At 36.6% G+C, this 26,583-nt stretch overlaps 1 protein-coding gene across 1 annotated transcript in view; it reads left to right on the top strand.

Annotated features, from left to right (window-relative positions):
* TOPAZ1 (testis and ovary specific PAZ domain containing 1) overlaps positions 1 to 26,583 on the top strand; it is a 92,501-nt gene that overhangs the window by 10,099 nt on the left and 55,819 nt on the right. Inside the window, exons 3-8 of the mRNA XM_025377230.1 lie at positions 3,045 to 3,106; positions 4,141 to 4,268; positions 10,315 to 10,379; positions 14,851 to 14,990; positions 17,044 to 17,129; positions 18,533 to 18,658. Of these exons, the coding sequence (XP_025233015.1) occupies positions 3,045 to 3,106; positions 4,141 to 4,268; positions 10,315 to 10,379; positions 14,851 to 14,990; positions 17,044 to 17,129; positions 18,533 to 18,658 (607 nt within the window). The remainder of the gene's footprint in view (positions 1 to 3,044; positions 3,107 to 4,140; positions 4,269 to 10,314; positions 10,380 to 14,850; positions 14,991 to 17,043; positions 17,130 to 18,532; positions 18,659 to 26,583) is intronic.

Here is a 26,583-nt window from a genome sequence, read left to right as displayed (position 1 = left end):
CTCACTTTGTGATTTTTTTTCACCTCAGTGAATTTAACTTTTTGTCTCTTAAATTCCAGACAAAAATAAACTGTTTCTTACGAGAGTTTGCATGTGTAATTTTACCTTCCTTGTAAGTTAGCTATTTTCATAGTAAAAAGTTTCCCACATCTATATAGATTATACTAGCAGTATTATAAATACTATCTTAATACTTGGAAATTAAACTAATATACTTGCTGTACCTATTTATGAATGGAACTTTCGGGATAATTAGAGGCCAAGGAAGCATCCCTCAGTTCTCTATTAAGTCACTTAATTCTGTTCATGTTATTACCTCAATACCTCTCATGGCTGTTCCTTCCTCTCAGTTCTCTCTATGTTCTTATTTTTCTCCTAGATTATTGTAATGAGCTCCTGGTTAATCTTCCTAAACTCTCTTAATATATCTTTTGTCATAGTGATATTCTAAATAGAAATTGATCTGCCAGTAACTGTTGAGAGTGTTTCACTGGCTTTCAGCCACCTGGGGGTAGTCTGAATTGCTTGGCATGGCTTTTTAAGGCTCTTTGTGGATCTGTATCCACTCTCCCTTTGGCAACTATGATATTGGAGGGAGGAAAGTGGGGTGAAAGGCTAATGAAAGATAAGCATAGCAAGCAGCTCACTGTTTCTACAATGCACCATGTACTTTAGGCCTTTTGCATATGTTTATCTGAAAGTCCCTTTCTTTTCATTCAGTTATCCATCAAATCACATCTGAGATATTATTCCAGGAATTTGTTCCAGTAGTTCTCTTGGCACATATCTCAGTATATTATGTCTGCTTGTATGTGAGCCTCACCTTGTACTGGAATTGCTAGAAAGGGGAGTGGCATCTTCATTTGGGTCTCCTTAGCGTAGAATATGTTAGGTGCTGCATGTGTAGAGAACAACTAGACATATATAAGCCTCGTCCTCACAGTGCTTTTAGGGAGGCAAATAAGCATGTACCATAAAATGATAGGACAAGTGCAAGATGTTAAACACCTCCTTGTGAAAGTGGCATTTAAAATGATCACTAAAGGATAAGTAGGGATTAGCTAATTGTTGAGGAAAACTGAGACACCAAAATAACGTCCCATGGCTTGGTGTTCAAATAGCAAGAAATGAAGCTACAGAATGTGCAAAAACTGTCATGAAGGGCTGTGAGAGTAAAATGACCATAGAATTTACCTTCTGGATTGCAAAGCTTTTGAGGACATGAGGAGCTGTTAATATGCCAGGACAACAGGTGTAAACAGACCTTCCTAGGCAAACTAGAATTTATGGTAAGTGTGAAGTTTATGCTAAGCATATAGGAATTCATGGAAAGGCTTCTAAATAAGAGACATAATTTGATCACATTTACTTTTAAAAATAATTATAGCTCTGGTGTGAAGGATAAACTGACAGGGACCTATTGTAATAAGCTGAAAGAATGTGGTGACTTTACACAGAAGTGGGAGTGAATTTGTGGGAGGTTTAAGAAGTGAATATTGATTCATCAGATGGGGGTGAGGCAGAGGGAGATGTTAAGGTTGATACCTGGTTTCTCTTTTATCTCGTTACCATCCATGGCATTACCATACCATCTTTTGCATGGGAGAAGAACATTACCATCCATCTCCCATGCAAAAGAGCTATATTGGGGAGGTCAGATTTAGACATTTTAAGTTGAAGAGGTCCTTGAGGTACTGAGATGGAAATATTCTAGTAGATAGCTAGATATGAATGTAGAAAGGTCCGGGTTAGAGAAAGATTTGCATTTGTGTATGTTTTCTGTTTGTATTATTTCCCCGTCCTTTAAACTATACTTACTGTTTCTAGGGTTTACGTTGGGAAAAAATACTTTGTTTTCCAAACTTCAAAGAATGGTAAATACAAAATGTTTTGTTTAGTTTTCCTCTTTCTTGGCTAGGAAGTAATTCTGAACCAGTGAGCAGTCGCAGTGCTGAAGGATATGCTTATCCACTTGTTAAATGAACAAATGGTGGGATTATGAGTGTTTATTTTGTTCTGTGTACTTTTATATGTTTTAAATTTTTGTCTAAGTGATTAAAAATGGAATAGTGTTTGGCCATTTGTATTTGAGTGGCTCCTATAAATGTAGTTTTCATCTGTTGGGCCTATGATATTGGCTTTAAGGACATCTTATCTCATTTAATCCTCACAATACCTTGTGGTTAGTGGTATTCTCATTTTACAGATATGATTAAACTTAGAGAAGTTAAGTAGTTTTGCCACAGTTTATACAGCAAGTGGCAGAACAGTGTTTGAACCCAGACTGGTCTAACTCTGTTCTACATAATCTTTAGACTCTAAGTTGTCTTTAGGGACTACCAAAAAAAAACTAAGCTGCTTTCAAGCTGTCTTCCTTTGACATTGACCATATGACATACATATACATGCTTAAGAGTAGAAATTGGCCAGGCACAGTGACTCACACCTGTAATCCCAGCACTTTGGGTGGCCAAGGCCAGTTGATCACCTGAAGTCAGGAGTTTGAGACTAGCCTGACCAACATGGCAAAACACCATCTCTACTAAAAATACAAAATTAGCTGGGCATACATGCCTGTAATCCCAGCTCCTCAGGAGACTGAGGCAGTAGAATCACTTGAACTCACGAGGCAGAGGTTGCAGTGAGCCCAGATTGCGCCATTGCACTCCAGCCTGGGCAACAAGAGTGAAACTCCGTCTCAAAAAAAAAAAAAAAAAAAAAAAAAAGAGTAAACACTATTTTGTATTGATGTAATACTTTTTTGAGTTTTACATGCTTTGTATATGTTGTCAAGCTCTCAGTAACAAAGTTTGAGTGGCAGCACCCCCTAACAGTTGAGGCATATGTGATTAAAGAGCCAAACAAAGAATCCACACAGGTGCACTGGGTTCTGAGTCTCGTTATAGTAAGTACTCTGCCCTGGAGGACTTGAGCTGATGTTCACCAGAAGCTAAAGTGATTATTATATAATGTTTAGAGATAATGTTTCGATAGTTCTGCTTAGAATCTGTTATAATGTTTAAGCTCTGTTTGCTTTATAGTAGAGAACTTCCTGTACTGGACTGTGGACTGATAAAGCCAGACATCTGTGCTTCCAACTCAGCAGGTAAAAGTTGACATTTTCAGAATATGCAATATTGAACCATCTCTTTATATCTCCATGCAGGCCTAGTCAAGATGAATTCATTAGAACAGGAAACTTTTCATTTTAGGGTCTGTTGACCATATGTTTTATAGTTTGTCAATTTTTCTGTTTTAATTGACTGTTTGGAAGATCAGATTGAGATATTTTCTGTTTGATTATTTAATAAATAACTTTGTTAGGCTTTATCTAACAAAAGATAGGTAACTAACCTCAGCAGTGTTTGTCATCTTATTTTGAAATTGAAATATGTATTTTAGCTTTATCACATTTTAAATCTCAGTTGCTTAAAAAAATTTTATAGTTGGCCGGGGGCGGTGGCTCATGCCTGTAATCCCAGCACTTTGGGAGGCTGAGGCAGGTGGATCACGAGGTCAGGAGATCGAGATCATCCTGGTTAACATGGTGAAACCCCATCTCTACTAAAAGTACAAAAAATTAGCTGAGGTTGGTGGTGGGCACCTGTAGTCCCAGCTACTCAGGAGACTGAGGCAGCAGAATGATGTGAACCCGGGAGGCAGAGCTTGCAGTGAGCCGAGATCGCGCCACTGCACTCCAACCTGGGCAACAGTGCAAAACTCTGTCTCAAAAAAATATACATATAGTTAACAGGTAGTCAGAAGTTTAAATACCTGAATCTTTATTTCACAGGGCATAACTTAGTATGAAAGTTAATTTTACTTTGACCTTCAAATTTTACAAGTATATTTAAAATATATTTTATTTTATAAGTATATTTAAAATAAGTATATTTAAAATTAAAAATTCTTAAGATGATCAATAAAAATTCTTAAATATCTGTTTCTTTTTATATAATATAATGGAGTTATTTTAATAAAGAGGAATTATTGCATAATTCGCTGAAAACTCTGCTTCATATTTGTCACATTAGACCTTAAAAGAGCCTCTGAATTCTAAGTCATTTTTTACAACAGCCTTTGAATAACTCAGTTATTTTGTCTTTAAAGTTTCTATAGCTGAATATTATTTCTTTTCAGCAAGTGAAATAAAACATGATCCCAAAGATGCAAACACTTCCTTAGGAGAAGTTGCTAATGAGACCTCTGAAAATGAAACACTGGGAGACTTCAGTGAACAAATAAAAGGTTCAGACTTGGATGAAAAGGTACTAGGGGATCTTTTGCATGTTTTTATTTCTTGGTCTTAAATAGTGGTAATGCATAAATCCATCTTAACAGTGCTATCGGGTGGCGAGTATAACTCCCTTTATTGAATAAAAGAATCAAGTCGCTCTAGCCATGGGATGTATCCCTTGATATTTGGTGTAAGCATAGTATAAAAAAGATTTTCCTTGCCTGGGAAAATGAGATGTACTGTTTAATTACATACTGTAGTTAGCTTTTTAGTGTCTGAAGTTTGCCACAAACCTATGAAAGTCTTTCTAAATAAAATATTACATATTTTTCTGCCTCAGAAAACACTATAATACTGAAAATCGTTTGATCTTCCTTAATTTTCAGGTAGCATAGTACTTGAGGGCCATGCTTCCTAGTATGGGATAATTTCTTTGTTTTGTTTGAGGGAAGGGGGATTATATATTTATCCTTCTAATACCATCGTAGGCTTCAAAGTACTAACCCTTTACAAAATATGAGACTTAGTAATATTTGCTCTTAAGATGTCTGGCCCTCAAATTTGGGAATTAACAAACTTGTTTTCATCTCTCTCTTACATTTTAGGAACACTACAGGGTAAATAGATTGACTTATGGGACATATGCCTGGCGTATTGCTTTTCTGCTCTTGTAAATGGCTGACTGTAAATTTTTAGAAATGCTTCCTTACTGATCTTTTACTTCCCACTACATGTGTATGTGTGTACAAGTATGTATGTATGTACAAGTGCACACATGTATAGTGAGAAATAAAAGATCAATATGCCAGGTGCAGTAACTCAGGCCTGTTATCCCAGCACTTTAGGAGGCTGAGGTGAGAGGACTACTTGAGGCCAGGAATTTGAGACCAGCTTGAGCAACATAGTGAGACCCTGTCTCTACCAAAAAAAAATTTTTTTTTTTTTATTAGCCAGGCATGCTGGCATCCACCTGTAGTCACAGCTACTTGGCGGGTTGGAGGTGGGAGGATAGCTTGAGCCTGGGAGGTCAAGTCTGCAGTGAGTCACGTTCGGGCCACTGCACTCCAGCCTGGGCAACAAAGCAAGACCTGTCTCAAAGAAGAAAAGGTAGGGGCGCGCACGCGCATGTGTGCGTGTGTGTGCGTGCTTATCTATTATATACGTGTGTGTGTGAATTATTCTTTTCCAGAGGCCTTTTCTTTTCTTCTCTGTATCACTTGTCAATTTTTAGGTTTACCATAGTAGTAATTACTTTATGATTCTACTGTTGGGCTCCTGATAAAGTACTAGTGTACTTTTTTTAACTTTTTATTTTGAAATAGAGATTCACAGGAAGTTACAAAGGTAGTTCAGAGAGGACCCATGTTGCCTTCACCTAGTTTTCCCCTACATCTTACATTTTAAAGTATAAGAAGCAGGAATTTGATATTGATAAAATATGTTTGTGTAGGTCAGTGTATTTTATCAAATATGCAGATTTATGTGACCACCACTGCAGTCAAAGAGCTATAATAGCACCACAAAGATCTCCCTTATGCTACCTCTTAACAGTCATACCTCTCTCCCTCCACCAATAATTTCTATAGTTTTGGCATTTTAAAATGAAGATTCATAAGAGGTTGGCTGGAGGATTATTAATTGATAATTCTAAAAACAAAACCAGCTTTAGTTTTACTGATTTTTTTTTTCCTATGTTGCTTTTTTGTTTTCAGTTTCACTGATTTCTGCTCTGGTTATTTCCTCCTCCTACTTACTTCGGATTAATTTGTTGTTCTTTTTGTAGCTTCCTAAAGTTGCAGCCAAGGTCATTGATTTATTATTTTCTTAATTATTTTCTAATAGAGATATTTAGTGCTATATATTTATCCATAAATACTGTTTCAGCAGCATCCCACTTTTTGTTGAGATAAATTGTGGATTCACCTGTGTTATAAGAAATAATACATAGATATCTATGTACCCTTTACCTAGTTTCTCCCAATTGTAATATATTGCACAACCACAGTACAATATCACAACCAGAATATTGGCATTAATACAATCAAGATATTACAGACCATTTCCATCACCACATGGATCCCTCATGTTGCCCTTTGATAGTGCACACCTACTTTCTTCTCTCTTTCCTCCATCGCCCATTCCTTAATCCTGGACAACCACATATCTGTTCTGCATTTCTATAATTCGGTCATTTCAAGAATATTATATAAATGGAATCATACAGTATGTAACCTCTTCAGATTTGTTTCTTTTTTTTTTTTTTTCCCCACCTGGCATAATCCTGTGGATATTCAACCAAATCATTGTATATATCATTTTTACTGTTTAGTAATACTCCATGGTATGAGTGTACCATAGTTTGTTTAGCTATTTGCTCATTGATGGATATCTAGTTTGGGACTGTTACAGGATAAAGCTGCTATCTATAAATATTCATGTACAGGTTTTTGTGTATCTATGTGTTGTAATTTCTCTGGAATAAATGGGCTGTTAACTGCTGAACTATATGGTAGTCGCATGTTAGGTTTTAACTTGGGTGAACTCATCCTCCAGATTACTCCCCTGCGGTTAGACTCAGTTGAAATGTTTGTTCAGTTCTTTGAGTCTTAGCTGGGCTCTTTGGAATCCACGTTACATACATATTGTTCAGAGATCAGCTAGAGATTTGGGTCAAGTTATAAGTAGATTTGGGGACTTTGTCTGTTAGACTTTCTCCCAGATTCCTAGCCTCACTTTCTGATTTTACCCCAAACTCTGTTCTTCTGGTTCTTTGTTAGTAGGGCAAATTGTTGTCCTCCCCAAATGGTTCCAACTAGTGCCTGCCCTTGGGTATACAGCCATAAAAACAAGACAGTTACCCAGTGGCATTCCATCTTTCTGAGTGTAGACTTCCCTCTAGGTTCTGCCTGCTTTTCATATCTCTTCAGGGTTTTCAGGTAGTTTAAAAATATTTTATCCAGGGTTTATGGTTGTTATCTGCAGAAGAGTTACCCCAATAGGAGATTCTCTGCCATTTCTCAAAGTACACCCATTGTGAATTCTTTTGAATTTCATCCAGATGGTAGCGTACTGTTCTTTACCTTGCTTGAGATGTTTTTCCTTTCAATGTATGTAATGATGTCTTGTTTTTATAGTTGTATAATTACCTACTATATGAATATACTCTAACAAGTCCCACTACTGATGGACACTTGGTTTGTTTCCATTTTTTTGCTATTTAAATATTGCTGCATTATGCATCCTTGAGCATAAGGCATTTTGCATATGTGCAAGCATTTTTGGATTAATTCCTAGAAGTGGAGTTGTCAAATTGTCCTTCATAGAGATTGCTTTGATGTATACTTTCAACAACATTGTGTGAGAGTGCCATTTTCTCCCCACACACTAATTCATTATTAATTTTTTGTCCATCTGCCTATTTTTATAAATGACTTTGTTTTAGTTTTAATATGCATTTCTCTTATGAGTCTAGTTAAACATCTTTAGAAGCCATTTATATTGTTTTCTATGAACTTGCTGTTTATGTCCTGGTATGGTTGGCTGTGGTCCCACCCAAAATCTCATCTTGAATCCACATAATCCCCACAATCCCTGCATGTCAAGGGAGAGACCAGGTGGAGGTAATGGAATCATGGGGGCAGTTCCCCCCTTGCTATTTTGTGATAGTGAGTTCTCATGAAATCTGATGGTTTTATTAGCATTTAGTAGTTCCTCCTGCATTCATTCTCCTTCCTGCCACCTTGTGAAGAAGGTGCCTTGCTTCCTCTTCACCTTGTGTAAGTTTCCTGAGGCCTCCCCAAACCATGCTGAACTGCGAGTCAATTAAAACCTCTTTCCTTTATAAGTTACCCAGTCTTGGACAGTTCTTTATAGTAGCATAAAAATGGACTAATACATGCCCACTTGCCCATTTTCTTCCGGATTTGATCTTTTTACTTGTAGGAACATTTCATGATATAAACTTATCTGTTCTTTGTCATATGTGGCTATACCTTTTCCTGGATTTCATTTGTTTTGACTTAGTTTAGGAGCTTTTCACCTTGTAAAAGCCTTTTATTTTTATTTAATCAAATATGTAAGTTTTCTTTCGTAATAGGAGTTACAAGTCAGATTTAGAGAAACCCTTCCCCATCTCAACATTTAAAATTTTCTCTCATATTTTCTTTTAGTTTTTTTGGTGTTATTTATTATGTTTAAATTTTTAATCAAACTAAAATTTATCTTAGGAGAAGGAATATAGAAACAATGTAACTTTTCCTTGTTTTAGCAGATGGCATTTTGTACTCTTTATTCTCTTAACATATGAAAATATTTAAAATATTTATAGTCAAACCTATTGATATCTTACTTCATGGTTTCTACCTTTGGTGTCATGCTTAGGCTTTCCAAATCCTCCAGATTATATACTCATTTATATATTTGATTTGTTTTGCTATTTTATTTTATTTTCTACTTTTAGAATTTATTTTTAATTTAATGAAATCTTTAATGAACCTAAAAGGTATTTTGGCATATGGTGAGTTGGGAGCACACTTATTTTCCATCCAATTAACTAGCCAGTTGTTCTACCATTTATTGAATCATTTCCTCCTAAATTTCAAGTGCCATATTGAATATTTTCAGTTTTATATATAGATCTGTTTCTTTTCTTTTGTTTCATTGATTGCTAGTCCTTACACCAATAGCATACTATCAATTTTTTTGAAAAATAGTAAGTAAAATATTAAATGGTAAAATGTTTTTTGGTGGTTCTCTCTCATGTATTTTTTTTAAACAGTGCTTTAAACTCACATTGTAATTTCTTTAATGTATAAATTAATTTGGGGAGAACCAACATCTTTAGTATTCTCATTCAGGAACATGGTAGGTCCTTCAGTTTGTTATGTTTTATGTTTCTCAGTTGATTTTTGTAGTTTTCTAAGATTTCTAGGTTGTCTTCCAAGGCTTTTATAGTTTTGGGTTTTAACATTTAAGTTTTTAACCCATCTCGAGTTGATTTTTGCATATGGTAAAAGAAGGGTCCAGTTTCAGTCTTCTGCATGTGGCTAGCCAGTTACCCAGCACCATTTATTGAATAGAGAGTCCTCTCCACATTGCTTGTTTTTGTCAGCTTTGTCGAAGGTCAGATGGTTGTAGGTGTGCAGCCTTATTCCTATGCTGTCTATTCAGTTCTATTAGTCCGTGTATCTGTTTTTGTACCAGTACCATGCAGTTTTGGTTATAGTAGCCCTGTAGTATAGTTTGAAGTCAGTAACATGATGCGTCCAGCTTTGTTCTTGTTGCTTAGGATTGCCTTGTCTATTCGCGCTCCTTTTGAGTTTCATATGAATTTTTGCTAGTTCTCTGAAGAATGTCATTGATAGTTTAATAGGAATAACATTGAATCCATAAATTACTTTGGGCAGTATGGCCATTTTAATGATATTGCTCCTTCCTATCCATAATCATGGAAAGTTTTTCCATTAGTTGATGTCCTCTCTGATTTCTTTGAGCAGTGTTTTGTAATTCTCATCATAGAGGTCTTTCACTTTCCTGGTTAGCTGTATTCCTAGGTATTTTATTCTTTTAGTGGATGACTGTTTTTTCAAAAGTTTAGTATTTGAACATGTATAACCTTCTTATGACTGGAAAATCATGATTTCAAAACAGCTACTTGTGAAATGTAAGTATAGTTATATTTAAAACACATTTAAATATTTCTTATGAAAAATAAATTTTATGTTCACAAATACCACTTTAAAATAACTCAAAGCTCAAGCTTTTTTTCTGAATAAAAAGAAACTCAACTTAAGTTTTACCTAATGATTTGAAATAGCGACTTGGGTAATTAAAGGTGATATCAAAACCTGGACAAATGTTTTGACTTATATTAATTTTTCTCTTAAGCAGCAGTGGAAATTTTAAAGTCAGGATTCAGTATTTTAAATTATGTAGAATATAATTGTTTTTAGGGATTGGCCATAAACTAGTTGTTTAATTAACATCGAATACATTATAATAAATCCAGTAAGCCTCATAGCTTAGTGTGTAATACAGAGACATTCACTGGTTCTTATTTAACCATAATCTCTTCACAGCATAGATTTACAGACAAAGTGATTACCAAAGAAGAAAAAGAAAATATTTATGAAGTTCGCAAAAGGTCTGTAACATAATTCTTAATTACATAACTTATAATAGTCACTTGTCTAATTTGTATCTTGAGTATGTTTTTTGTTCTCTACTGTTTATATGCTTGGGCTATATGCCATTAGCCATATATAGGTATACTTTAATTAATGTGTCAGATGTACTCAGGTGTAAGGGGTATTGTAAATTGCCTTAAAGCTGTCACTAAGTTTTTTGAGTCATTAAAATATTTTTTGAGGAAAGATAAGGAGTAGTGATAAAAAGAAAAAATGATGTATGTTTGACTTTTATGAAGATAAGAGTGGCTGAAATCAGACTCACATTGCAGTTTGCAAGGATCTTACGTGGATGCAGTGATTCATATGGAGAGTTATAGCACACTCTCTGGAACATATAAAACTGCATTTAGAGTTGGAGGACACCTTAAAGATCATCTGATCCATCCTCCACCACCTTCATTTTGCATTTGACTCACCCAGGTCAAGGTGATGGATATATCTGAGGCTTTTAATGTTAACGCAGTAATTTTCAAAGTGTGATCCTTGGAGAAGCATCATCATGCATGAACTTGTCAGAAATTGAAATTATTGGGTCCCATCTCAGACCTGCTGAATCAAACTTTGGCGATGGGCCTATCAATCTGTTTTTAACAAGACCACCAGCTGATTTTGATGCATGCTCAAGTTTGAGAACTACTGTGTTAAGGGAAAGGCTAGACAAGAATTAGATTGGTATAGAAGGTTTAGTACGGTTCATGACCATTTGGAGATACTAAAGAAAAAGGAAGATACTGAAGAAAAAGCAACAAGGTTAACTTTTTTTTTCTATTGCAATCATTTTGCTTACAAACTAAGATAGTGTAACTGCAGCCTGCAAAGGTTTATCAACTTGACTCTATCATAGTGATCACCAGTGTGACACTGATTGGTTAAGTCATTACATCACCATGGGCTTCAGTCATCTGATCAAAAATAAAAGATAGATAATCTCTTCCATCTGTAGAAATTCATAATTTCTGTTTCTTTGTTTATGTTGCCGCTTTTGTTTTATTTGCGGGGAACATACTGATAATACATATAAGTGACATCCCAAGTTGGGGAGAGAAATGAAGATCTTTTTTTTGTGTGAAAATCTTAAATTCTATCAATGCTACTAAATTTCAACTGTTGTAAGTATGGCTTCCTCTTCTTACTACTTTTACTCTCCTCTGGCCCAGAAAACACAAGCTGAAAAAACTTATTAGAATTATTTTTAAGGTAAACATTATAGTATCTGAATGTTAGTGTAAACCTTTCTCCTAAAAAGTAAATGCATTTGTATTTACTAATCAGCTCTGAAGTACTTCTTTCCCTCCCCTTGCTTAAGTTATTTTTCTAGAGAAGTAGTGTCCAAATTAAATTTTTGTAAAATTGGTTATGTAGGATCTCACATATTAGGATGCAATTAAGCTGTTTAAATCAGTCACCCTGAAACAATAACATTTTTAATACCTTTTCCCCAGAGAAAGCTCTCAAAGACCTTTATAGGCTTATTGTATATACTTTTCTTGAAGAATAATTTATAATTCATTTAATTACATTATCAGTAGAATAATATAATGACCTCTTCCGGATTAAAACACTAACCTAACTCCTCCTCAGACCTTTTGTTTGGCATGGTCAAAAATATTTTGCTCTAATCTTAACCACACCACCCCATTCCTTCCTCTACTCCAACCACTTAAGAAGTGCTGGTTTTCTAGTTAAGAAGGCAGGAACAACCTATTAGAGATGTTAAAGAATTGTAATATATACAGGTATACCTTGGAGGTATTGCAGGTTTGAGTTCAGACTACTGCTGTAAAGCAAATATTGCAATAAAATGAGTCATATGAATTTTTTCTGTTTCCCAGTGCGTAGAAAGGTTATGCTTACACTATAGTCTATTAAGTGTGCAATAGCATTATGTCTTTAAAAAAATGTACACACCTTCATTTAAAAATACTTTATTGCCAAAAAGTTCTTACATCATCTGAGCCTTCAGTGAGTCATAATTGCCTGGATGTTGATGGCTGCTTACTGAATAGGGTAGTTGAAGATTGGAATGAAGGTTGAAGGTTAAGGTGGCTGTGGCAGTTTCTTAAAATAAGACAACAATGCAGTTTGCTGCATCAGTTGACAGTTCTTTTCACAAAAGATTTCTCTGTGGCACGTGATGCTGTTTGATAGCATTTTACCAACAATAGAACTTCTTTCAAATTCGGATTCAATCCTCTCAAACTCTACCTCTGCTTTATCAGCTAGTTTGTGTGATATTCTGAGTCCTTTGCCACTTAAACAATGTTCATGGCTTCATCAGTAGTAGGTTTCATCTCAAGAAACCACTTTCTTTGCTCATCCATAAGAAGCAACTCTTCATCCATTCAAGTTTTATCATGAGATTGCAGCAATTCAGTTACAACTTTAGGCTCCACTGCTAGTTCTAGTTTTCTTGCTGTGTCCTCCACATTTGCAGTGACTTCTACCACTGAAGTATTTAAACCCTGAAAATCATCTATGAGGGTTGGAATCAACTTCCTCCAGACTGCTAATGTTGATATGTTGACCTCCTCTTTTAAATCACAAATGTTTTTAATGGCACCTAGAATGGTGAGTTCTTTATAGGTTTTCAATTTACTTTGCCAAGATCTATCAGAGAAATCACTATCCATGGCAGATAGAGCCTAATTAAATGTATTTCTTAAATAATAAGACTTGAAAGTCAAAATTGCTTCTTGATTCATAGATTGCAGAATAGATGTTGTGTTAGCAGGCATAAAAACAACATTCAGGCTGAGCGTGGTGGCTCACGCCTGTAATCCCAGCAATTTGGGAGGCCAAGGTGGGTGGATCACGAGGTCAGGAGTTCAGCACCAGCCTGGCCAAGATTGAAACCCCACCTCTACTAAAAATACCAAAATTAGCCAGGCATGGTGGCAGGCTCTTGCAATCCTAGCGACTGAGGAGGCTGAGGCAGAGAATTGCTTGAACCCGGGAGGCAGAGGTTGCAGTGAGCTGAGATCATGCCACTGCACTCCAGCCTGGGCAACAGAGCAAGACTCCTTCTCAAAAAACAAACAAACAAAAAAACACAATATTCATCTCCTTGAGCATGTCTGGCAGAGTTCTTGGGTGACAAAATACATTGTCAATGAGCAGTGATATTTTGAAAGGAATCTTTTTTGAGCAATAGATCTCAATAGTAGGCTTAAAATATTCAGTAAACCATGCTTTAAACAGATGTGCTGTTGTACAGGCTTTGATGTTTCATTTATAGAGCACAGAAAGAATAGATTTAACATAATTCTTAAGGGCCCTATGATTTTTGAAATGGTTAAAGTTGCCAGCTGCATTATCCCTTAACAGGAGAGAGCCAGTCTATTTGTTAAATCTTTGAAGCCAGGCATTAACTTTTCTTTAGCTATGAAAGTCCTAGATGGTATCTTCTTCCAGTATAAGGCAGTTTTGTCTATGTTGAAAATCAGTTTGTTGTAGCTTCCTTCATCAGTTATCTTAGCTGGATCTTCTGGATAACTTGCTGCAACTTTTCCATTAGCACTTCCTGTTTGACCTTGCACTTCTATGTTACAGAGATGGCTTGTTTCATCAAGCCTCATGAACCAATTCTGCTAGTTTCATACTTCTGTAACTTTCTGATCTCTCACAGCCCTCACAGAATTGAAGAGAGTTAGGGTCTTGCTCTGTATTAGGGACTGGTTTGATCTTCCATCTAGATCACTCAAACTTTCTGCATTTCTGCAATAAGGCTGTTTCATTTTCTTTTCATTCACATGTTCACTGGAGTAGCACTTTGAATTTCCTTGAAGAACTTTTCCTTTACATTGACAGCTTGGTTAACTATTTGGTACAAGAGGCCTACCTTTTGGCCTATCTTGTTCATCAACATGCCTTCCTCACTAAGCTTAATCATTTCTAGCTTTTGATTTAAAGTGAGAGATGTGAGACCCCTCCTTTCACTTGACTACTTAGGGGACATTGTAGGGTCATTAACTGGTCTAATTTCAATATGGTTTTGTCTCAGGAAATGGGGAGGCCTAAGGAGAGGGAGAGAGATAGGGGAACAGCCAGTTGGTGGTGCAGTCAGAACACACACATCATTCATTGATTAAGTGCACCCTCTTATAAGGGCTTAGTTTTCATGGTGCTCTGAAACAATATCAGTAGTAACATTGATCACTGATCACGAATCACCATAACAGATAAAATAATAATGAAAAAATTTGAAATATTGTGAGAATTACCAAAATGTGACACAGAGACGTAAGTGAGCATATGCTGTTAGAAAAATGGCACCAGTTAGACTTGCTCGACTCAGGGTTGCCACAGTCCTTCAATTTGTAAAAAAATAAAAATAAAAACTTTTTTAAAAAAGAAATATCTGCAAAGGATTACTTTAATGTTTAAAAATGCATTTAAATTCTGATGTTAGTTTTTCCTTTCACACAGCAAAGATTCTAGAAATGCCGACATTATGGTTGGCGAATGTCAGTTTGCAGCACCAGTCCCGAAACCTCTGTGCTTATTAGTACCTCCTTTGAATCTAAGTGGTCATCAAGAAGACACAATACTGAATACCTGGATGAATGGTACTATTTGTTTTCTTAATGAAATCCTGTTGGCTTTTGGTAATACAGAAACTAGGAGATTTTTCTACCAAAAACAAAAGATGATTAAAAAAGAAAAATGGAAACATGTAAAATATATTAAAATTAGAAGTCTGTGCACCTTTACTTAGTACTTTTTTTTTTTTTTTTTTGAGACAGAGTGTCACACTGTTGCCCAGGCTGGAGTGCAGTGGCACGATCTCAGCTCACTGCAACCTGTACCTCCCTAGGTTCAAGCGATTCTCCTGCCTCAGCCTCCTGAGTAGCTGGGATTACAGGCACCCACCGCCATGCCCGGCTAATTTTTTGTATTTTTAGTAGAGACGGGGTTTCACTATGTTGGCCAGGCTGGTCTTGAACTCCTGACGTCGTAATCTGCCCACCTCAGTCTCCCAAAGTGCTGAAATTACAGGTGTGAGCTACCACGCCCAGCCTACTTAGTACTTTTGATGGAACAATGTGTGAAATATCTGTATTTATGTGATAGTGGTAGTATGAGTAAATTACAGATTGTATCCAAAATATATTTTGATAGAGTGTATTTGTATATGTATTTTAGAACTTGTGTCAGTTTTTTGATAATTAACAGTACTTTGAACAAAATAGACTACATTAAAGGATGAATTTAGGATCTATAAAATCACATTGTATAGCACACACCTAACTTTTCTATACCTACCCAGTACTGACTTCATGCTGCCTCGTGTTGTATACTGTAACAGCAAGCTCATGATGGTCATGTGTTTTATCTTAAAAAGTCTTACAGTTTTCATAATGCAAATTACTGTGAAGCTATGCAGCAAAAACTTCAGCTTGTTTCAGATTATAGCTGGATGCTGCCAAAGTAAAAAATAAATGATTTAAAATTAAAAATACTTTTATTTTTATTTGTTATTTTTATCTTTAGAAAAGAACATTTTTAAATGCCCTAGTTCTCTTTTTAAAAGACCAACATTAAGGGATATGATGCCTGGTGTATTAGTTTGCTTGGGCTGCCATAATAAAATGCCACAGATTAAAGGTCTCAAACAACAGAAATTTATTTTGTACAGTGCTAGAAGTTCAAGACTAAGGTTCTAGAAGGGTTCATTTTCTGATGAGGGCTCTGTTTCTGGCTTGCAGATGGCTACCTTCTTGCTAAGTCCTCACATAACTTTTCCTTGGTGTGTGCAAGGAAAGAGTGTAAGCTCTGTGGTGCCTATTCTTTTTTTTTTTTTTTTTAAGACAGAGTCTCACTCTGTAGCCCAGGCTGGAGTGCAATGGTGTGATCTTGGTTCACTACAACCTCCACCTCCCAGGTTCAAGTGATTCTCCTGCCTCAGCCTCCCAAGTAGCTGGGATTACAGGCGCACACGACCATGCCTGGCTAAATTTTGTATTTTTAGTAGAGATGGGTTTCACCATGTTGGCCAGGCTGGTCTTAAACTCCCGATCTCAGGCAGTCTGCCCACCTGGGCCTCCCAAAGTGCTGAGATTACAGGTGTAAGCCACCACACCAGGCTGGCGCCTATTCGTATAAGGACATTAATTCCATTGATTCAGGACCCCACCTTTATGACCTCATTTAACCTTATTAACTTCCATAAACACCCTATCTCCAAATATAGTCATATTGAGGGTTAGGGCTTCAACATGTGATTTTTGTGGGGACACAGTTCAGTACATTGCACCTGTATTTGTCACTAGTTTTCTTCCCTTAGAAATGTTCATTGTGTATAATATTTGTCTATTTAACTTAGAGACATATCATTTGAATACAGTGCCCAATGCTGCTATGTGAGGTTTTTAAGAAAGTTGTCTGCAGCTTATAGTGAGTTTAAAATTTTAAATTCAGGTCTAGAAATACTTGAAGGCACCTAAGATGTAAATCACACTATATTTCACAGGAACACACATGGCAGCACAGTCTGTGAATTGAACATGAATATTTCAAAGTGAAACTTTAAAGCAGATAGTAGTGATCATCTATTTCATTGTTATGAAGAAAATAAATTGTAACATATTGGTGTGTAATGTCACTCTAAATCATTTCTAGATTTCAGATTTCTGGGAAAACATTCTGTCCTAAAGCTGCAGAATCCTGAAACTTGTGAAATATTTAAGAGGGAAAAAAATGTGGGGGTAAGTCTACTTTTTAAAAAAGTAATAATCTGTCTCTTTGTCTTCCCCCTCCTCCTCCTTCTCCTCCCTCCTCTTCCTCACTTTCCTCCACTCCCTCTTTTACCCTCCCCTTAAAAAAAATAATTTCATAAAACCAATACTTTGGACCTTTTGGTTTTATTTCCCTATATATATATATATATTTTTTTTTGAGATGGAATCTTGCTCTTGTCATCAGGCTGGAGTACAATGGCATGATCTCGGCTCACTGCAACCTCCGCCTCCTGGGTTTGAGCCTCAGCCTCAAGATTCTCCTGCCTCAGCCTCTCGAGTAGCTGGGATTACAGGCGCCCACCACCACACCTGGCTAAGTTTTGTATTTTTAGTAGAGACAGGGTTTCGCCATGTTGGCCAGGCTAGTCTCTAACTCCTGTCCTCGTGATCCTCCTTCCTTGGCCTCCCAAAGTGCTGGGATTACAGGTGTGAGTCACCGTGCCCAGCCTATCATCATTTTTTAAGCAGTTCCAGATATTATATGGATTTTGAATAGAGGTTTGTGGTAAGAGGTAGAAAATAAGTACTGACTTAGAAGATTTTAACAAATAGCATAAGAGGTTGAAAACAGCAGAGGGAAAACATCCAAAACAGAAAAAAACAGGCTGAACAGTTTTCTGTGATGACAGAGAAAGCTGCTGATATAAAGCAGTTTATGGGGAAAGTTTGTTGTAAAAAGTTTTAACTCTCATTTGCCTTGTTCTATTAACCAGAAAAACTAAGGAGAATTTTGGTTCTAATAAATGCATCTGAAATATAGTGCATATTATAATAGAATTAACTTTTTGTAAAATAGAGACAGGTATATAAAAGGGAGGAGGAATGTGTACATTTTTTTAATTATGTAAAATATGTGGGGGCAGGGAGTCCGTGGGATATTTCTGTTCCTTAATTTTTCTGTGAACCTATACCTGCTCCAAAAAAACAGTCTTAAAAAATGAGAATTATAAAGTGCCATTTTCCATACCACTTAAAATATACTGTCTTGTAGTTGTTTTTCTGTCATCTGTATTTCATCCCTCTAATAGATGATAAATTTCTAGAGGGTGCCTTCCACAGAAAGAGTGCTCAATAAATATCTGTCATTGGTGAAAAAAAAAAAAGAGACATAAAAGAGAATAACCTTGATGGAATATTTTACACAAAAATAAATTTTTTAAAATCCAGACAAATCACTCTGAAATGATTTTTAAATTATTTTTGAAAATATAAATTGTTTGAAGTTTTATTTTTTCTTATCAAATTAGCAAACAAGTTATCTTGATACTCTTTGGAGTATATGTTATTTGTGTTGCTTCAAATGCTGTCTTGCTTAACTATAGTGGATGCTTTACAGTTAATACAGAAAGTGAATCTTTCTAATTTTCTAGGTGTTCCAGAAGTCCCTAGGGTTGATGATACCCTATAAATATTGCAAATTTCATTTTAATACGTTACGTGGCTGTGAGCGACCACTGTGCAAGTTTGCTCATGTGCCTGAACAAGGGGATGAAAAGGTAAAACATATAAAGTCTTTAAAGTAGAGATTGTTTTAATAGCTATCTCAGTCGTGCATTTTAATTTAGATTTTCATTGACTCCTAATAGCATTGATGTGAGTTTTGCCTGCTTTTGTTCTTTATATAAAAGGAATCATATGTGCATTCTTTTGTCTATCTTCTTTTGCTCAATATTTTTGAACAAACACCTATTGTAGATGTTTCTCATTGTCGTATAATAGTTAATATTCCATTTTGTGAGTATATCAAAATGGAATATTGGTTGGAGCAGATTTGGATATTACAATTGTGATGCTATCAGTGTTCTGCATGTCTTTTGGTGAACATATGTATACATTATGATAGGTTATACTTAAAACTGGAACTGCTGTGTCATAGGGCCTACATATATTCAGCCTTAGTAGATAACAGCCGAACAGTTTTCCAGAAGAGTTTTACCAAATTACACTCCTACCAGCAATGTCTGAGAATTCTGGTTGTTTCACATCCTTACCAGCTCTTGACATTATTAGCCTTTTGCATTTAGCCATTCTGGCAGGTGGGTAGTGATACCTTCCCTGATGATTGATGAAGTTGAGCACTTTTCAAAATGTTTATTGGGCATTAGTAGGATATGCTGTATTTGGAAGTATACTGATATTTTCCCTATATTCTGTGGGATTCTTTTTCTTCTCTGTCTACAATAATTGATCATATAATCTGTATACAAGTTCTCAGTTGTGTGTGTGTGTATGTATATCTATATATATAAAATCATTTACTACTTTAGAAGTTGCCTTTTCACCTTTTGTATTTTGTTTTTTTAATTTTTAATTTAAAATTACAAGTTGAAAACTATAGTTTATGGGGTACAGTGTGATGTTTTGATTTATGAATATGATATGGAATAATTAAATCAAGCTAAGTAACATATCTGTCACCTAGGATACTATCTTTTTTTGTGGTGAGAACATTTGAAATTTACTCTTAGCAATTATGAAATGTACATTATTATTTGCTATAGTCACCACACCATGCAGTAGATATCAAAGAAAAAAAACTTTTTCTTCCTGTTTAATTGAGGCTTGGTACTCTTTGACCATCATCTCCCCATTCCCCTTACCACCCTTCACCCCTGTCCTCTGGTAACTACTGTTCTACTCTCTGCTCCTTTGAGTTTTAGATTCCATATGTAAATGAGAACATATATGGCATTTGTCTTTCTGTACTTGGCTTATTTCAGTTAGCATGTTCTCCAGTCTATCTGTGTTACAGTGACAAAATTTCTTTCTTTTTTTAAGGCTGAATAGTATTTCATTGTGTATATATACCACATTTTCTTAATCCATTCATCCATTGATGGACACTTAGGTTGATTCCATACCTTGGCTGTTGTGAATAGTGCTGCAATGAACATGGAAGTGCAGACATCTCTTCAACATACTGATTTCAAATCTTTTGGGTAAATACACAGAAGTGAGATGCTAGATCATATGGCAATTCTATTTTTAGTTTTTTGAGGAATGACCGTACAGTTTTCCATAATGGCTATACTAATTTACATTGCCACCAACAGTATACAAAGATTCCCTTTTCTCCACATCTTCACCAGCACTTGTTATCATTTGTCTTTTTGATAATAGCCATTCTGACAGATGTCAGGCAATATGTCACTGAGGTTTATAATTTGCATTTCTCTGATTCATGATGTTGAGCCTTTTTTCGTACATTTGCCATTTATGTATCTTCTTTTGACGAATGTTTGTTCAGCTCTCTTGCGCCCCCACCCCCTGTTTTTTTTTTTTTTTTTTTGGGACAGAGTCTTGCTCTGTTGCCCAGGCTGGAGTACAGTGGCACAATCTCGGCTCACTGCAGCCTCTGCCTCCTGGGTTCAAGCAATTATCCTGCCTCCGACTCCTGAGTAGCTGGGACTGCAGGCCTGCGCCACCGCACCTGGCTAATTTTTGTATTTTTAGTAGAGACGGGGTTTCACCATGTTGGCCAGGATGGTCTCCATCTCCTGACCTTATGATCTGCCCGCTTTGGCCTCCCAAAGTGCTGGGATGACAGGCGTGAGCCACCACGCCCAGCCTCCCTTGCCCATTTTTAAATTGGATTACTTCTGTTCTTTGTAAGTTATTTGAATTATTTATATATTTTAGATACTAACCCCTTATCAAATGTATGGCTTGCAAATATTTTCTCCCAATCTATAGGTTGTCAGAACTTAATCTTAACGAAACCAACAACTATCCTCTAACAAGGAATTTACCACCAGATTGTGCCCAGATAAGGCAAACACCTAGCTATAGCCATTCAAGTAATTTCTCAACTTTGTTTCCACATTCAGTCTGTAAGAAATCCCACTGTTCACACTGTTAAAACAGAGCTCTCTGAACCTCTCTAGTTTGCGGTGCTTCCCCATTCATGAATCTTTTAATGCTCAGATAAACTCTATTAAATTTATTTTTTCTGAAGTTTTTCTTTTAACAGAAGTCAAAACAAAGTTAGCAGGGACACACTGAAGCCTTTCTGTGATAAGGCTGAAAAGGTTGCATGATGGTAAAAGGCTATATTCTAGAAGACCTCTGCTAAAATAATAACTCTCTAATACAGCAAGAGCCAGAGTTTCTTACATCTTCTTTTTGTTTTCAATCTCTTTTCCTCTTTACACTATATTCTCTATTCCACATTCAGAATTATCTTCCTAAAATATGGAATTAATCTGGTCAATAATAAAAAAAATGCCTCCCTTCTGTATACAAATAAATTCAAATTATTTAGTTTGGCATTCAACAACTTACAATCACATGTCAGTATATTTGTCAAATTTCAGTTCCCACTGATGTACCACCCACCGTGCTCCAATCACACCATCCTCTTCATCCTTTAAAACCCAGCTCAAAGCCACAATAATATGTGGCAAGAAAAGACTATGCACTAAGACCACTAAGATAAGTAAGATAGGTCCCAGCTATCGAGAACCCCATTTGGCAGAGAGACACACAAGCAAACAAATCAATGTTATTTAATATAAAGGATGTGTTATAAAATATGAGCAGAATACAGGTAGGCAAATTATTAATCCAAACAAGTAAGATCAGAAGAAGCTTCATAGAAAAAATAAAAAGATATTCATGGGTGAAAGATTAATAGTCAACACTTACCATATATGCCAGATTCTGTTTCAAGTGCTTTACGTATATTAACTGATTTAATCCTCATTTTGTTGATGATGAAAATGAGAGGCCGGGCGCGGTGGCTCATGCCTGTAATCCCAGCACTTTGGGAGGCCCAGGTGGGTGGATCACCTGAGGTCAGGAGTTCAAGACCAGCCTGGCCAACATTGTGAAACCCTGTCTTTTTTTTTTGGCGAGGCACAGTGACTCAGGCCTGTAATCCCAGCACTTTGGGAGGCTGAGGCGGGCAGATCATTTGAGGTCAGGAGTTGGAGACCAGCTTGACCTACAAAGTGAAACCCCATCTCTACTAAAATACAAAAATTAGCTGGGCATGGTGGCGGGCACCTAGCTATTTGGGAGGTTGAGGCAGGAGTATTGCTTGAACCCAGGAGGTGGAGGTTGCAGTGAGGCGAGTCTGCACCACTGCACTCCAGCCTAGGTGACAGAGCAAGACTCCCTCTCAAAAAACAAAAACAAAAGCAAAAAAAAAAAAAAAAAAAAAAAGAAAAGAAAATGAGAATCAAAAAGAATTTAAGTAAAATAAACATAATAATGACTACCATTTATTGAATATCTACAACATGCCAGGCACAATGCTAAGCCCTGAAATGGAAGTAAAGACTTTAATTTTTTTTTTTTTTTAGACGGAGTTCTTGTTGCCCAGGCTGGAGTGCAGTGGCACAATTTCAGCTCACTGTAACCTCAGCCTCCTGTGTTCAAACGATTCTCCTGCCTCAGCCTCCCGAATGGCTGGGATTACAGGCGTGCGCCAACACGCCTGGCTAATTTTGTATTCTTAGTAGAGACAGGGTTTCTTCATGTTGGTCAGGCTGGTCTTGAACTCCCAACCTCAGGTGATCCGCCCACCTTGGCCTCCCAAAGTGCTGGGATTACAGGCATGAGCCACCACACCCAGCCACCTTTAATTCTTTTTTTTTTTTTTTTTTTGAGACGGAGTCTCGCTCTGTTCCCCTGGCTGGAGTGTAGTGGCGCGATCTCGGCTCACTGCAAGCTCCGCCTCCCGGGTTCCTGCCATTCTCCTGCCTCAGCCTCCCAAGTAGCTGGGACTACAGGCGCCCGCCACTGCGCCCGGCTAATTTTTTTGTATTTTTAGTAGAGACGGGGTTTCACCGTGGTCTCGAACTCCTGACCTTGTGATCCACCCGCCTCGGCCTCCCAAAGTGCTGGGATTACAGGCGTGAGCCACCGCGCCCGGCCACCTTTAATTCTTTTAAGTGAGAGATGGCAGTTCTTATTTTGTACCTCCACTAGTAGGTTGTTTTTTTTTTAAAATTGCTCTTGATTCATAATATTTTACATATTTATGGGGTATATGTGACATTTGTTACATCCATGTGTGTGATTTTTATACATCTATGCATGTAGTGAAATATCATATACCCCATAAATATGTAAAATTTATTGTTATACATCCACATAGTTTACATGTATAGATATAACAAAATATCACATATACCCCATAAATATGTAAAATATTGTGAATCAAGATTTTAAAAAATGATCAATCAAGTCAGGGTATTTGGTGTATCCATCACCTTGAGTGTTTAACATTTCTATATGTTGGGAACATTTCAAATTCTCTCTTCTAGCTACTTTGAAATACACAATACATTGTTGCTAACTGTAGTCATCCTACACTGCTATCAAACATTAGAACTTATACCTTCTAACTGTATGTTTATACTATTCGACCAACCACTCTTTTTCCCCCTCCTACCTACACATTCTTCCCAGCCTCTGTATCTATCATTCTACTATCTACCTCAATGAAATCAACTTTTTTTAGCTCCCACATAAAAGTGAGAATATGGTGTATGTGTCTTTGTGCCTGCTTATTACCACTTAACATAATGACCTCCAGTTCATCCATATTGCTGCAGACTACATGATTTCATTATTTTTTATGACCAAATAATACTCCATTGTGTGTATATACCACATTTTCTTTATTCATTGATCTATTGATGGACACTTGGGTCGATTCCATCTTTGCTATTGTGAATAGTGCTGGAATAAACATGTGAGTACAGGTATCCCTTTAATTTACTGATTTTTTTTTCTTTGGATAAATACCCAGTAGTGGGATTGCTGGATCATATGGTAGTTTTAGTTTTCTAAGAAATCTCCATACTGTTTTCCACAGAGGCTGCACTAATTTACATTCCTACCAACAGTGTGTAAGAGTTCTTTTTCTCTGCATCCTCACCAACATTTGTTATTTTCTGTCTTCTTAGTAATAGGCACTCTAACTGGGGTAAGGTAATATCTTACTGTAGTTTAGATTTGCATTTCCCTGATACATGGTAATGTTGAGCATTCTTTCATATACCTGTTAGCCATTTGTATGTCTTCTCTTGAGAAATGTCTGTTCATGTCCTTTGCCCACTTTTTAATGAGATTATTTGCTTTTTTTACTGTTGAATTGTTTGAGTTCCTTGTATATTCTGGATATTAGTCCTCTGTCACATGAATAGTTTGCAGATATTTTCTTTCATTCAACAGGTTCTCTTCACTCTGTTTGCTGTGCAGAAGCTTTTTGGTTTAATATAGTCCCATTTGTCTTGTTTTTTGTTTTGTTGTCTGTGCTTTTGTAGTTTTTGCCATAAAATCTTTGCCTAGACCAATGTCCTGTAGTATCTCCCCTATGTTTTCTCCTATGGTTTTAGGTGTTAAGTTTTAATCCATCTTGAGTTGATTTTGTGTATGGTGAGAGATAGGGATTCAGTTTCATTCTTCTGAATATGGATATCTTAATTTTCCCAGCGCCACTTATTGAAGAGGGTCTTTTCCTTAATGTATGTTCTTGGTGCCTTTGTCAAAAATCAGTTGGCTGTAAATACATAAATTTACTTCTGGATTCTCTGTTCTATTCCATTGGTCTGTAGGTCTGTTTTTATGTCAATACCATGCTTTTTTGTTTACTGTATCCTTATAATGTATTTTGAAGTGAGGTAGTGTAATGCCTCCAGCTTTGTTCTTTTTCTTTCAGAATCGCTTTACCTATTCTGGCTCTTTTTTGGTTCCCTGTGAATTTTAGGATTGTTTTTCTATGTGAAAAATGACATTGGTATTTTAATAGAGATTACATTGAATCTGTAGATTGCTTTGGGCAGTATTTTTTTTTTTTTTTGGATGGAGTCTCGCCCTGTTGCCAGGCTGGAGGGCAAGTGGCGAGATCTCAGCTCACTGCAACCTCCACCTCCTGGGTTCAAGCAATTCTCCTGCCTCAGCCTCCTGAGTAGCTGGGACTACAGCCACATGCCACCATTTTTAGTAGAGACGGGTTTCACCTTGTTGGCCAGGATGGTCTTGCTCTCCTGACTTCGTGATCTGCCCACCTCAGCCTCCCAAAGTGCTGGGATTACAGGCATAAGCCACCACACCCGGCCCAGTATGGTCATTTTAATGACATTAATCCTTCTTATTTATAAGCTTGGGATGTCTTTCCATTTATTAATGTCCTCTTCAGTCTCTTTCATCAGTGCCTTGTGGTTTTCCTTGTAGAGATCTTTTACCTCCTTGGGTAAATTTATTCCTAGGTTTTTTTTGTAACTTTTATAATTGGGAATACCTTCTTGATTTCTCTCTCAGCTATTTCCTTATTGGTATATAGAAACACTGTTAATTTTTGTATTTTGATTTTGTATCCTGCAACTTTACTGATTTATTAATCAGATCTAAGAGTTTTCTGGTGTATTCTTTAGTTATTTTTAAATATAAAATCATATCAGTAGCAAAGAGTGACAATTTGACTTCTCTAACTTGGATGCCTTTTATTTCTTTCTCCTTCCTGCTTGCTCTGGCCAGGACTTCTGGTACTATGTTGAATAGGATTGGTGAAAGTAGGCATCCTTGTCTTGGTCATTCAGTATGACGTTAGCTGCAGGTTTGCCTTATATGGCTGAGAGAGTTTGGATATTTGTCCCTGCCCAAATCTCACATTGAATTGTAATCTGCAATCCTGGAGGTGGGGCCTGGTGGGAGATGTTTGGGTGATGAGGATGGATCCTTCATGTCGTGGTGCTTTCTTCACTGTAGTGAGTTCTCATGAGATCTGGTCATTTAAAAGTGTGTGGCACCTTCCGCTCCACTCTCTTGCTCTCTTGTTCCTGCTTTCACCATGTGATGTGTCTGCTCCACCTTCACCTTCTGCGATGATTGTAAACTTTCTCAGGCCTCCCTAGAAACTGAGCAGATGCCAGCACCGTGCTTCCTGTAAAGCCTGCAGAACCATGGGCCAATTAAACATCTTTTCTTTATAAATTACCCAGTCTCAGATATTTCTTTATAGCAATGCAAGAATGACCTAATAATACAATGACCTTTATTATATTGAGGTATATTCCTCCTATGCCTAGTTTATTGAGGTTTTTATCATGAAGGATATTGAATTTTATTAAATGCTTTTTCTGCATTTATTGAGATGACCATGTGGTTTTTGTCCTTCATTCTGTTAATGTGATGTATCATGTTTATTTATTTGTGTGTGTTGTGCCAAACTTACATTCCTAGAATAAATCCAACTTGATCATGATGTATTTTTTTTTTTATGTACTGCTAGATTCGGTTTGCTAATATTTTGTTGAGAATTTTTGAGTCTGTGTTTATCAGGGGTATTGACCTATAGTTTTTACTGTTGTTGTTGTAGCCTTGTCTGGTTTTGTTATCAGAGTAATGCTGGCGTCATAGAATGAGTTAGGGACAATTCCTTTCTCTTCCATTTTTTGGAATAGTTTGAGGA

Source organism: Theropithecus gelada, chromosome 2 (genome assembly GCF_003255815.1).
Source record: "Theropithecus gelada isolate Dixy chromosome 2, Tgel_1.0, whole genome shotgun sequence".
Classification (NCBI taxonomy): domain Eukaryota; kingdom Metazoa; phylum Chordata; class Mammalia; order Primates; family Cercopithecidae; genus Theropithecus; species Theropithecus gelada.
Note: the sequence above shows the minus strand (reverse complement) of the source record. Positions and strands in the feature narration are given on the sequence as shown.